Here is a 13,117-nt window from a genome sequence, read left to right as displayed (position 1 = left end):
TATAAGAAGAAAAAAGAAAAAAAGAAAAAAAAAAAACGCTGAACGTGTTGTACATAAATAGATAGACTTAATGGAACCGAGGTGAAAGGAATAGGAGAGGACGACCCTTGAGAGACGAAGAGAAGAAAAAGAAAAATGAAAAAAACGGAGAATAGTACACAAAATGGCAGCGATCGTGGAAAAATGAGGGGGGGGGGGGGGGGGAGGAGAATGAGAAGGAACATCTTTTTCATAGATCAAACAGTATTGCAGTGTATTCTGCTGCCGCTTTAATATTTTACTATGTCGTATTTACTTGAAAATGCACAATTGACCATATGGACACAAACAAACACATATAAACACGCGTTACGTAAGTGTAAAAAATGAAAAAGAAAAAATAAAAAAGGTAAATATATATTATATATATATATATACAAATATAAAAATATGTATACACCTGCGAGCTTGACGATTGTCGGGGACTTATCGTGTGTCGTTTGCGGTGCGTCCCGTTGAGAACGGGCCTCGCGTCTGGTTTAAATCACCTCTAGGCTGTGAGATGCGAGCTAAGCAGCAGAAGAGACTTGCTCGAGACCTCAATCATATGTGTCAAATCAAGCGGATACTATATACATACATACTTTTAAAAAACTTATCTCGTTGACCCGAGTCTGGCCCACCGAACCGAGATTTTCCCTCGCTCGTGGCAACGACACCACTTAGTTTTTTTCTCTCCTCGAGACACCTTTTAGAGTTCGAGTTACTAAAAGCGACAAACCACAAAACAAAAAACAAAAAAAACATAAAATCACGAAAAAAAAAGTGCGTACGGTAAAAAAAAAAAAAAAAAAAAAATAAACGACGATTTATCAATATTCCCATAAGGAACCGGAAGTTACAGTAACATACATATGTAGAGTAACGAATGGAAAGGATGTGAGAGGAGACAGATCGGCGGATGGGGGCATAGGGTGGGGTGGGGGATGTGTTACGAAACGAATATATGTATATATAGATATGCACATATACAAATTCTATATATATGTGTATATATGTATATGTATATAGAATACAAATACAAGATATATTTGTAGATACGAACACATTAGCCATCTGATTAGCGTATGTAATAGAGTCAATACTGTGAAATACCTATAAAACTTTACCCTATACCCTTTTAGATTATAGTACGATGATGAAATACTTGTAATTAACTTATGGAAGACGAAGTATAATGAATGAAAAACTATACTGCGATCAGATCGATTAAATAAATAAACGACATACACCTATACGACCAGACTTGTTTTCGATGTGTCTTTTTAATTATTACATGCTTGCTTTGTTTCTTTCTATTTTTATATATATATATATCGTTAACTGATTTGTTTGGTGCAACGAAATACATTCATTACGAGGAAGATACGAAGCTGAAGAAGGACAGATCGACAATGTAGACAATACATGTGACGGGCATAGCCCTTAAGAAGGAGGTAGCCCTTATGGTAGAATAGTAGCCTTAAACAACCATGATTTTCCATCGTCGGTCCACGATACATTTGTGTATATGTCATTTAAATAAATTATAGAAAATATTGGTTACATGTATCGGAATTTATTTTCAAAACGCGATGGTGGATATTTAATGCACAAGAGTGCAACGTCTGGATGTATCATTTATTTAGAAAACGAAACTGGTAGTGAAAGAGTGTAGCCATTTAATGGTGAACGAACTGAACTGCTTTCGAGCTATTCTCTGGTAGACAGTGGTGCCCTCGGTGGTAAAATGTCCAAGTTTGTGGAGAAATAGTTCTAGTCCTTCGTCGCTAGATGACGACATCAGTTCTGGAATCGATTTCGAGCAGATTTCAAACTTACGTTTCTCACAAACGAGGTGCAGAATAAACCTGTTAACTAATGCTATATTCTGTTACACGATTTTGGAATCTAAATTATTATCGTCTCCGTTTCGCTTCCAACATTCACAGTTTAGACCGAAATTTATAGTATTCTAGACGTTTGGAATTAAAATAAAATATTGGAAAAATAAATGATTTCAGAAGTAATCAGAATTAGATCGCAGGAACAGCTCTAGGCGACGCAACGTGGTTTAGTGGCAGCATGGCAGTACTCTGATGGTTCGTAAGTTGCCGAGTGTCAGGCGTATCTCCTATTGAAATTTTACTTCTTTTTACAATTTTATAAGAGAATAAGAATAAAATTTAACAAATAATATTTTTTAAAATAAAGGATATCTTCCTGAAACAAATAAAAATTAGTAAGAATCCAGATGCATACAAATACAGCACTGAACTGCATCGTAGTGGCCGAGATAGGATTGCACATATTCATAGAATACAGATACTTCTCTACCCTAGTAATCACAAAATTCTTTCGACTCAGTAATTGGCTCGATAATGCATTACTATCATTACTGCTACCACTGTTACCATTGCTTCATTACTATTATTACTGATACTACTGATACTAACTCTACTATCACTACAGTTAGTGCTACAAATACAACTAGTCTTGTTACTGCTAACACTGCTACTACTTAATACTGTTACAACTATTCATTCTAATGATTATGTTTATCCCTCTTGGACAACTCTTTATTTGTAACATAACTTGATTAAATAAAAATAAAGTTACTTCAAATTAAACAAAATTAATGTTATTTAATTTCGCGTCTTAAGCTCGTTCGTGGTTCAAGTACCATTGAAACAAGAGTTTGCTTCTCTTGTAGGAATCATCTCGTCGACATCAAAACTTTGTATCCGGGGCGAATGGTAGCTGAGAAGATGGCACAATTTCGCGGATTCCTGAAATTGTGATGTCATTTACAAGAAATTCCGCAAGTTTAATATTCTGTGATATTCGTAAAAGTTCCGAATGTAGTTTTAATTTCGTATTTATTCTCATTAATTAATTAATTATGAATTGGAAGTGATTAAAGGAACAGAAAGAAAGTATTCTACCAATTGGAAATTGAAGTGCGTCGGCTCGTTGGGTTCAATATGGACGGGAGTATTTGAAGTATACATAACCAACAAAATAGTATTGGATTCTTTTACCATTTAACATAGCAGGGGACATTCAGTGTATAAAATATAGTTTTTACACCATATATACAAATATTACGTTCGTTTCTTTCTACATTCTTCTTATAAGCCGGTTTTCGAATGACATCGTCGTGATAGTAACTTCGCGTATTCTAGTTACTTTCGTTCACACGTCATAACGAGTACTGACGCTGTGCTAAGGAAACGACGCATTGTGTATTGCGCTTTAGCCAAGGTGCATGGACGATCGATATGCCTATCTATCTCTAAACCAAGTAATCGTTGCGGACCATACGTGTTTATGGATGTTTCAATGGTTGACAGCTGTCAGTCGTACATAGGTTGGTAGTGAGTCACGGTATTGGCAGTGGAACTGGGTGAAGACCGCTCACCTCGACAGGTGACTAAGAGCCTAGGAATTGCTGCTACCTCTTTTCTCTCGAAATTGTGTTATCATCTGTTGCGCACGCACTTGCTCGTAGCTAAAAGCGGTTTATGCTTTGTGACTTTCCTTTAAACAAACCTAAATCAAGCACTTGCTTTTTGGCCTCCAAGTTTTGTGCTGGTCCACTACAGGTATCGCACGTCATCACCTACCCCTTTGTTCAGATGTCTAGGTATTTTTTGTAAGAGCCCATTTTTACTTTTTTTTGCACCAAATTTGTACAAATTTCGGTTAGTACCAGGCAAGACCTATTGTGCATGTTTTGTTCCACAGCGACATAACCAGTATGGCGTCTAGCTCCGTCAGCCAAGAGGATGTTGACAATGATTTTGAACTGACATCCAGGAGGTCCAGGATTAGAACCACTCGAGCTCGCATTGGTCCACCCAGAGCAGGAGACATCTCTTCCATAGGTTTTCCAAGTAATTCAGTGCTATTTTGTTCATTATTTTGTTAATTTGTATTATGCAATACTTGGAATGCAAATGGTTCTACTTACAGAGAGTGCACCGAATGTAGAAGAATCTCAAGGAATATGTGACACAAGTTCGAACAATGCCCCGGAGCATGAGAACCAACAAAACAAACCGATAATGAGAAAACAGGACAAACGGGTGACTGGCCGGTAAGTAACTCACTTGTTGTCACTTGCTTAGGGAATACCCAAAAATGACATTAGATTAAATTCAAGTATCTCCTACTATTAAATAGAACCAGTTTAGAGTTTGCATACATTGCTAACATTTTCTGGATCTGGTTCTAGTGTCTCTAGTGTCGTATCCTGTTTGCACAGGCCAACGCATATAAACAAGGGGAAGCAGCAACGCGATAGACGAAAGCTTAGGGAAAAGAGACGAAGTACAGGAGTGGTACATTTGCCATCAACGGAGGTTTGTCACTGTTTGCAGTCACCTTAAGGTTCCAATATCTTAACAACTCTTCGCAGCACTTTCTCAGATTCTAAAGAAAGGATCCTTTTTTTATTAATGCTCGTTTGATATGAAAATTTTAGTCATTTTTGTATTCTGCATGACAAATTTAGAGATTTTTTTTCTTTTTATATTCATTATGATACTAATTTAAGTAATTATTTCGATCGACCTGAAATGAGCATTTCAGTGACGGAATTTATGTCAAACGTATTTGGTGCTTTCGATCTATTTAAAAAAAAACTCGAGTTAGAATCGCAACACACATGGAATGTATAACAAAGTAGAGTTGCACTTAGAAACGCTTTTCACGATCGTTAACCGCGATAACCGCGTTCGGACACGAGTGTTACGGATATTGGTAAAAAAAAGTTTTGTGTGCAAACCCGTTGTTACTCCGCAATGTAATTTCGTTAGCTACTTAATTCTGCAGAGTACAGGAGGTAGTGCAGGAGAAGATGAGGAAGAGCTTAGTGGCACTTGTCTTGAAACTAAACACAACACACATCACAATGAGTTCCTTGATCATGAACTCCTAGAAGTAAGTTCTTGTGATTTATCGTCATATCCGTTATTACCGTCGACGTGGTCGAAAATTGAACGATATGTAACAGAAATTATATATGTATGTCGAACTACGCCTGTTTCAGGAACGGACAGCAAAAATGTTTACACAAAGGCGAAACAAAAGGTATAAAACACTAAAATATCGACTATGGTAGTAAACTTAAATGTGTGTGTAAACTATGTATATACGTGTCTGCGTGCGTGCGTACGCGCGCGCGTGTGCGTGTGTATGTGTGTGTGTGTTAATATACATAATTATATACATAGCTTTAGTGAAATTTAGTAGTTACTTGTAATTTAACTGCTACTGCTTTTTAGGCATTACCGTACTTCCTACAGGTCATGTATAAATAGGCACAGTTGGTAAGTGCTACTGTACGTGACAAAGTACAATTAGGCACGACCTGTACGAAGTACGGTATAGCTAGTAGAATTCTTTTAAATACGAGCCTGCGTATTGTAACAAGTACGTAAGTCCTTTGTTATACTTTTTATACACGACGATCTAAAATTCATGAGAATATTGTGTTTCTTGTTCGATCATAGCGATGTTATTGTGCCTCGTGTTGCGTTAAAATACTAAACAGTTGATTCAACGAACGAATAAATGATCGTAGACATCATCAAAACATTAGGATCGTTTACATTAAGGGTCGTGCCTAATATGATATCATAGATAGTTCGTATAAATGGGACGACACGCGCATTCACTAATATACGAAAAAAATACCAATTTCATTTTAGCCATTCCGATTTGGAAGCAGATGACGAGGAGTTCGATTCCCTGAATCAGTCTGACAGCGTCAATCAGTCAGATCACGGTAATCACGAGCCACAGACGTCTGTGAATACTGGTAGCAGGCCAAGACTGCCTACGCCTACGGGAGACAATCCGCACGAAGTATTTTCCCAATAGAATGTTTAATCAATGAGAAAAATAAGACGATTTTAAGTACCTGTCCGCGAGTGTAATCCCTTTCTGTTAAAATTTTAGCTGATCGAGCGGGCGCAAGAAGAGAACAGGAGGCTATTGTCGCTCCTCGAGGATCGGGATCACAAGATCATGGCGCTCGAGGCACATCTGCTGCAACAGCAGCACGAAATGGCCTTAGAACGTGAACGGTATCAGGAGGAGAATGCCGCCTTGATTCACGCAATGGCAGCTCTGACCAGTAATTAGCTTTTCTTCTCGCATGGACACAGCCCCGACGCTACGTGTCAATCCTACGACCGATTTTAGAAAATCATTGGATTAGCGGGTTAAGAAGCTACATATACCAATAGTTTATATTAATCGTGAATTTACTTGTTAATAATAGCCGAGAGAGAAATAGAAGCGATTTTCAAATAGACAAACGAAACACACGCATACACCCAGGAGAAAAAAACTGATTAATTAATTAATAATAAGTCACGCTGCAAGAGAATCAGGGTAAGTTAAACACAGTAAATACTACAGTCCGCTCTCGATTCCTCTGTATCATGTTTTTGTAACAAGCAATAGATCTCGAGCGTAAAGGTACTTATATATTACCATAATTTATCCGCTTCACCTATAGAGCTTTAGTTGTATGAATTTTATTACGTAGCAGCGAGAGAAATGTATTCTTTTGCGTCTTTGTACTGTTGGTATCTAATCTCGAGCGATAAACTCGAGGCAAATGTTTTCTGCGATGTAACAACGTGAACGGTAGACGAGGTGCTCCAGTTTATGTCATTGTTGGTTAGACTAGCGAACGAGATGCGAAAACATCGATGAATCTTATGCTTGACGCGATTGTTAACCTTAAATGTCATGGCCCGCCGCTCGATGCGAATCGGGCAGCGACTGTTTTATACTCTAATAACGGGTCTATCGGTAATGCTCGACTGTAGTTGTTCTGCGTAAGTTTTTTTTACCCGCGGAGTTTTTCACTTCGCCGGAATACGTTGCATTGGCGTAAGGTTAAGCAAACTACGTAACGCGAAAACGCGAAATCAAGCAATTCCAAGCCGATCGCGATGCATTTAATCGAGTCGAGAGACAAAAAAAGAAAAAGAAAAAAAAACAAATGGAACGGACATCTTTCGCGTTTCGAGTCGTGAACAGAGCGAAATGTAACGATGTAGGCGGGGGAGGAGGGGTGCGTTACGAAGAGAAAGCAGGAATCTCAGCATTGACCCCTATCTACTACTAGTTATATACCGTTGCAACTTAATATTTACTTACAGCGAATCGTATATACGTATACATTTAGAAAGCAGGAGACCGAGGTGTGCGAGTGTGCATTGTGCATGTGAGCGAACAGAATCGAGAGAAAGCAACAGATCGAATTTGTATTTACGTACTTAATCGTATGCACAATCATATTTTTATTCCTCAAGTAATAAGTCCGGAATAATGAATTACGTTGTAAAACAAGAATATGCAAAAAAGAAAAAAAGAAAAGAACCCGTGTCCGTTTATTATTCAACCGTGCGCACGTTCCGCGTGTCGTTGCTTCGACGAATTTGATTTTGGATATCGGTTTCTGTCCTCGGAAAAAAGAGAAAAAAAAAAAAATAAAAATGAATAAAGCGTGCCGATAGAAGAGACTGCTCGGTCTAAGAAGATCCACCCGATTCCATCATGAGAATTTGGAAACTTTATTATATTCGAAATTCGATATTTTCTGTCTAAATAAACATTTTCTCAATAATCGTATCTTTTCTATTACAAGATCTGCCTGTCACACGAAACGTAACTTTCTTCCTTTTATTCTTTCTTTCTTCTTCCCCTGCACGCATTAAAATTTATGCAACGCCCAACGAGAGGAAAAAAAAAACAAAAAAAGAGAAGAAGACACATAAACGGGAAAGCCATCGTTCCTGAAACGCAAGGAATCGACCGCAAAAAGCGTGCGATTTACATTTTTATTCATAAAATAACTAAATAAATTTTGATATGATACAATACTTGTCCTCGCGGGTATGCGTTACGTTACGTTACGTTACGTTACATTTAAACTGTACATTTAAAATGAAAATCGATAGGATCCGATCGTACGGGGAGTGTTTCCACGAGTTGGTCGGCTCGATGTGCTCGTTGATCCATCTCAAAAACTAAATAGCGTGCCACGCGCCACTGGATCGTACGTACGGCGCTGTTTCGACGACGACCGGTATAGTGCACACTAACCTTAACATGTGCATACATCGTCGCAGAAAGACACCAGGAATAATGGGGATACGTTAATCTACGACAAATCGTAATCGCGGTGATCCAGGGTCGATGCAGGCAGACCAGAACTGGACGAGATACAGCCACGCGAAATTGTATATCATCGTCACGAGGTTGCGCCAGTAGGATTCACGATGATTTTACAATGTTCGAAATTCATCTGTGTCCGTCCGGGGACGGAGAGCGTGCGTATGCGGAACAAAGTAGGCGGAGCGAAGAGAGAGGCGTGGCAGCCAAGCGACACGAGTGGGGGTAGCCACACGGTGACCTTGGGCTTCCAGTTGACTCTCTCTTGACTGTTAATCTTCTCGGGCAACTCTCACGGTGCAACGACGTGCAACTCCTTTACCATTTACTCGTTTCGAAGCATCGCTTCACCAGTCCTGGTCGCGAAGTCACGCCGAACAGCCAGTTATCGCTATTGCAACGACTATTTATCGCAGACGACACGTACAATTTTATTGTTAAAGTTCTTCCACAATCCAGTAAACGCTACATACACATCATATACATTCTCACGACGACGCAACAGGTACTACACGCTCGTGTGGCTCTCTGGTTCTCTCTCTCTCTCTCTCTTTGTTTTCATATAGTGCTACACCAATCCGTCTCTCTCCTTCTTCACGATCGCCGGTGTGTCTTTGCTCTGCGACATAATATATATTTACAACGCTATTCGCTACACTTTTTACAAACGTCCACAGAAGCATCACGACACGCCCACAAGCAGGAGGATACTCTGCTCTCGCTGCAACACTGTCGGCGAACGTGACACTCCGTGATCCATAAAAGAGGGAAAATAAAGGCGACGTCTCTTTGATATGTACCGTTTTCTTTTCTTTTTTTTTTTCCGTTTCTCGAGAGAAGTAGAGAATTTGAAGGAACTTGCTCTGTGTCTCGTATGCTATTATTACTCGTTTTTTCATCTTCACGCACAACAGCTCTCTCCTTTCTCGCTTGTCGAGCTTTTATTGTCAACAGTTGAGTCTCTAACGTAGAAAGGCATATCGGTTAAAAGCGACTTGTTTTTTTCTTTTTTTTTTTTTTTTTTGAACAGCTGCTCGGTTTGATTAACAGCGGCGATTGTCGGTGTCGTAACAGTATTCGCACGTGTTACATTTTTTCTTTAAATCAACGTCCCCCTGTATCGTAGGCCGTTGCTCGAGGTATATATCTTCTTCTCTCTTTTTTTTTTTTTTTTTTATTATTTTTCAACGATCGAAGTTGGTTTTTTCGTTTTTCTGCTTCTTGTCGCGCGTGCCACGATCGACTCTTACGTTGCGTGGTCATCGTTCTGCGCGTATTAACGGGGATGACTCGTCGATCGAAATAAAAGCGATTACAAAACTAGATACAGTAAGTGTTTTCAAAGACGATCGGAAATCGCACTGTAACGCACTCGAACTGAACGCAGCGAGTGAATCGTGCCACGCGAGGAAACAAGTCCCTCTCGTTTCATCTTCGATGAATACTTCCATCAAGTTCTTCGTCGAGAAATCTCCCTTCACGTGGCATGATTCGTTTCGGTCTGTATATAAGTCTCGAACAATTCGTGGCGAGGTTATTAGATTTTAATTTTATCATCGTTTGAATTTCTAACGCAGAATCGCAATTGAACGCCACGCAACCGCCGAAAGCTCATAACGGTGAATAAAACGCGAGACGGGCGCGATAACGGCGAGGTTACAATACCGTGTGCGCATCCGCCTCGCGCAGCACGTGATCGAACACCTGACAAGCAACAGCGCGGAGCGCCTCGATTTCTCACGTGGAATTGTTCTCGACTTCGATCTACGTACACCGTGGTCGTAACGATCTAATTAATTTTATGCACACGTTACAAGATCGACGGTGAATAACAATTTTGGTCGTTGCGTCGAACTTTACCGCCGGAACAAAAAAGAAAAAGAAAAACTCGTCGAATCATCGAAAGTAAAAGAAAAGAAAAGAAAAGAAAAAAAAAATAATAATCCCTGTTTTGGCATCGTGTGTGTAGGTTCGTTTAAAATCGTATTCCGTTGTCCCTCGAGTTGTCGACGACATTTTGTTTGTATAGTCTAAATTAATTGGCAGGGGGTTGTGAACGGGGCGGGGCATTTACTCTCTCTTTCGCACCTTACAGTAAACAATTACATCCCAACAAACGACTAGATCACGATGGTTGGATCTCAACCAGATCCTTAAATGCTACGGAGCGCTCGTGGTTAAGTTAGATTCCGGTTAACGATATATTATTTATCAAATATAAACCACTTCGCTATCAAGTAATGTAATATACGAATACAGATACAAATAGGCAAAGGCAAAAAACGCAAACATAGGTATTATTGATCTCAATTGACATCATACATTCAACCGTTTTCGTTCCACGCACATGCGTCCCTCCCGATGACAAACTCGCTATACCCGGGGTGCAGTTACTCCTGTGGAGACTCGTCGTTTCACCTGAACATCTGCAATAGCTTCTCAAGCAGTGTTCCTGACGATGGTACCTCTAAGATGCCACTGAATCGTAAATAAATTTCGATTCGCTTTCGATCGAGGACGATTAAAAGAAATAGTAGTACGCGTAAAATTAAAAGAAACGTGTAGAATTGAGGGGTGGGGGAGTGTGTCGCGTCCGTATTTGATAACAAATAAAATCATCCTTCCAAGAGTTCACACTCGGAATCTTTCCGATAGAAACCAAACGAACGTAAAATCGAACTCCGCTAACCGGACGTGAAGAACTCGAAAATTTTTTCCTTTTTTGTTGGGTCGAGGGGAGGGTTTTTTTTTTTTTTTTTTAAACATGCGCGTCTTAGACGTTCGTACCAAGATCTCGCGGAACACTGTCGCGTAAGTACACCATTTGATGACGATTGCACCAAGTCTCTCTCTCTCCGACGAAATAAATAATTCGCAACGTGGCGCATGCGCGCGTGCCGGCTCGGGAGCAACGTGTGGGGGCGCGAGTTAGGTAGGTTCGACGATCCACCGAAAGATGGACGTCCTGCGCCATTTTACCCCACCATTCTCGTTGAGCTGTTCCACCGGTCAACGAGACTCTTCGCTCTCTCTCTCTTTCTTTCTATCTTTCGTTCTTTCTCTCTCTCTCTCTCTCGCACGCTCATCTTTCCTTCCACTCAAATAAATTATCCGGTGAATAAGAAATAAACTGTCTCTGTGAAATCAGCCTTTCCCGCATCTGGGGGCGATCCGCCAAGGCACGTGTAGCAAGGTAATCCGAGTTCTTCATCCGCGAGGTGAAACACACAAATGTGTCGACTTCGAACCGCGCGGATAACTTCTTCTTTCTGCAGGATATGTGTAGAGTAGTAGTTTTCGACGCTCGCGCCGTGACGTCGGTCGCGCAATCGTTTCTGGCTCCTCTGATGGGCGCCCGGGGTGGGGGAAAAGGAGGAGGTATGTGACGACTGACCGGGCCCAGCGTGTCGAGACGGTGTCCTCACACGCTGCACCCGGACGTGACCTCCTCGCTGTTCTGCTGATGCGACCAGCGACACTGATGACAGCTCTTCGGCTCCTCGGGCGCCGAGGCGACGCCGCCGGACGCCCTCAGGCCCTGTTCGAGCTCCAACAGCTGGCCCATGAAGTTCAGATTCGGGCTGATGATCGGCCGCGCGTTCTTCACCAACTTGTACGCTTCCACCATGGAGAGACCTTTGTGCCGCATTATGTACGCGATCGCGATCGTCGCACTACGTGACACACCCGCCTGACAGTGCACCAACACGCTGCTTCCGGCTTTTCGGGCTTCCTCTGTAAAACGAAAAGATTTTCCTCGTTAATTGTAATTCGACGATTCGGAACGAATATTGTACAAAATTTTCGTAGGCAAACTTGAATTTTATTTTCACCGATTTACTTTTCATTATATGTAATCCTTTATAATAGTTATCTACGAATAAACTATTGCTCGCGTCCCGGAAGATTTTCTCTAAGATTTTCTTTCTTAATTGTAATTTGACGATTGGGAACAAATATTGTACAAAGTCTTCGCAGGCAAACTTGAATTTTATTTTCACCGATTTACGTTCTATTACATGTAATATCCTTTACGATATTTAGAAATATTGTTTACAAATATTTCTTGGCACCAATATTGGATATCTTCGCGAATAAACTATTCCTTAAGTCCTGGAAGTGATCTATGTTATCGCAAAAGTTTCAAAAGTAAGAAATAAAAATAATTTCTTTTCTCTAAGATTTTCTTTGTTAATTGTGATTCGACGGAACAAATATTGTACAATGTCTTCGCAGGCAAACTTGAATTTTATATTCACCAATTTACTTTTTATTATATGTAATTCTTTATAATATTTAGAAATATTTTTCACAAATATTCTTTTGCACCAATATTAGATATCTTCGCGAATAAACTATTGCTTAAGTCCTGATAGTGATCTACGTTATCGTAAAAGTTTCAAAAGTAAAAAAAGAACAAAAATAAGTTCCTTTCTCGCGTGACCGTAAGTTTTAGAATATCTGAGATGTAAAATTTGTTTCGTTTCTCGAGAACCGGTTGAGAAACATTATTAAAATTCAAGCTTGTTTGAGATTACAGTTTTGCGTAATGATTTCATTATTATTCCGGGGAAAGAAACACGAGACTTTTAACGAGAGTAACGGGGTACACGAAGCGGAAAATATTGGTTGGTCAAGGTCGCTGCGCCGCTATCCCCACCATTACGTTTGCTTACACCGCTATACACTTTGTATACGTAACGCGTACGTACCGATATATGGTTCGATACATCGTGAACTTACCAACTTCGAAACATAGGGTACGCGTATCTTTTCTATTAAACCATAATAATTACTCGATTGCAAAATGTTGGTCGCGATAGAGGTGTTGCGCAAGGCAGTGCTCGGAGAGGTTTTTGTAAAGCGAGGAACGAACGAGCCAACCGGTCTAACGGTGGGGATC

At 40.2% G+C, this 13,117-nt stretch overlaps 3 protein-coding genes across 10 annotated transcripts in view; 1 reads left to right on the top strand and 2 right to left on the bottom strand.

Moving 5' to 3' along the window:
- Positions 1 to 1,597: 1,597 nt before the first annotated feature.
- On the bottom strand, positions 1,598 to 7,709 carry LOC143146194 (uncharacterized). Its single transcript, XM_076310255.1, has 3 exons — positions 2,964 to 7,709; positions 2,702 to 2,807; positions 1,598 to 1,827 (listed from the first exon to the last, which is right to left on the bottom strand). Exons 1-3 carry the CDS (start codon positions 3,060 to 3,062, stop codon positions 1,664 to 1,666), a joined length of 369 nt encoding a protein of 122 aa, XP_076166370.1. The 5' UTR covers positions 3,063 to 7,709; the 3' UTR covers positions 1,598 to 1,663.
- Positions 3,139 to 7,416, top strand: LOC143146192 (uncharacterized). 7 transcript variants are annotated; one of them, XM_076310248.1, is made up of 9 exons: positions 3,139 to 3,673; positions 3,766 to 3,914; positions 3,994 to 4,117; positions 4,286 to 4,382; positions 4,855 to 4,962; positions 5,072 to 5,112; positions 5,307 to 5,351; positions 5,733 to 5,889; positions 5,983 to 7,416. In XM_076310248.1, the coding sequence occupies exons 1-9, from the start codon at positions 3,543 to 3,545 to the stop codon at positions 6,166 to 6,168; spliced, it is 1,038 nt and encodes a 345-aa protein (XP_076166363.1). In that variant the 5' UTR covers positions 3,139 to 3,542; the 3' UTR covers positions 6,169 to 7,416. The 7 variants fall into 7 exon arrangements, with proteins under 7 accessions (XP_076166363.1, XP_076166362.1, XP_076166361.1 ...); XM_076310247.1 differs by having other exon boundaries at positions 3,167 to 3,664; positions 4,256 to 4,382; XM_076310246.1 differs by having other exon boundaries at positions 3,209 to 3,673; positions 4,256 to 4,382.
- A 141-nt stretch (positions 7,710 to 7,850) lies between the features above and the next one.
- LOC143146187 (uncharacterized) overlaps positions 7,851 to 13,117 on the bottom strand; it is a 119,394-nt gene continuing 114,127 nt past the window's right edge. For both annotated transcript variants that reach the window (XM_076310240.1, XM_076310239.1), the window contains one exon: positions 7,851 to 11,949. In XM_076310240.1, coding sequence (XP_076166355.1) covers positions 11,636 to 11,949 — 314 coding nt within the window. In that variant the 3' untranslated portion in view covers positions 7,851 to 11,635. The remainder of the gene's footprint in view (positions 11,950 to 13,117) is intronic.

This window comes from Ptiloglossa arizonensis, chromosome 4 (assembly GCF_051014685.1).
Source record: "Ptiloglossa arizonensis isolate GNS036 chromosome 4, iyPtiAriz1_principal, whole genome shotgun sequence".
Taxonomy (NCBI): domain Eukaryota; kingdom Metazoa; phylum Arthropoda; class Insecta; order Hymenoptera; family Colletidae; genus Ptiloglossa; species Ptiloglossa arizonensis.
Note: the sequence above shows the minus strand (reverse complement) of the source record. Positions and strands in the feature narration are given on the sequence as shown.

Bases quoted from the DNA above. Each gene is read 5' to 3' on its own strand.
- LOC143146194 (XM_076310255.1), bottom strand. From the start codon at position 3,062: ATGGTAAAAGAATCCAATACTATTTTGTTGGTTATGTATACTTCAAAT. The intron at 2,808-2,963 runs GTAGAATACTTT...TCACAATTTCAG, and splicing joins CGCACTTCAATTTCCAATTG to GAATCCGCGAAATTGTGCCA. The intron at 1,828-2,701 runs GTACTTGAACCA...AATCGATTCCAG, and splicing joins AGCAAACTCTTGTTTCAATG to AACTGATGTCGTCATCTAGC.
- LOC143146192 (XM_076310246.1), top strand. From the start codon at position 3,543: ATGCTTTGTGACTTTCCTTTAAACAAACCTAAATCAAGCACTTGCTTT. The intron at 3,915-3,993 runs GTAATTCAGTGC...TTCTACTTACAG, and splicing joins CTCTTCCATAGGTTTTCCAA to AGAGTGCACCGAATGTAGAA. The intron at 4,118-4,255 runs GTAAGTAACTCA...ATCTGGTTCTAG, and splicing joins GACAAACGGGTGACTGGCCG to TGTCTCTAGTGTCGTATCCT.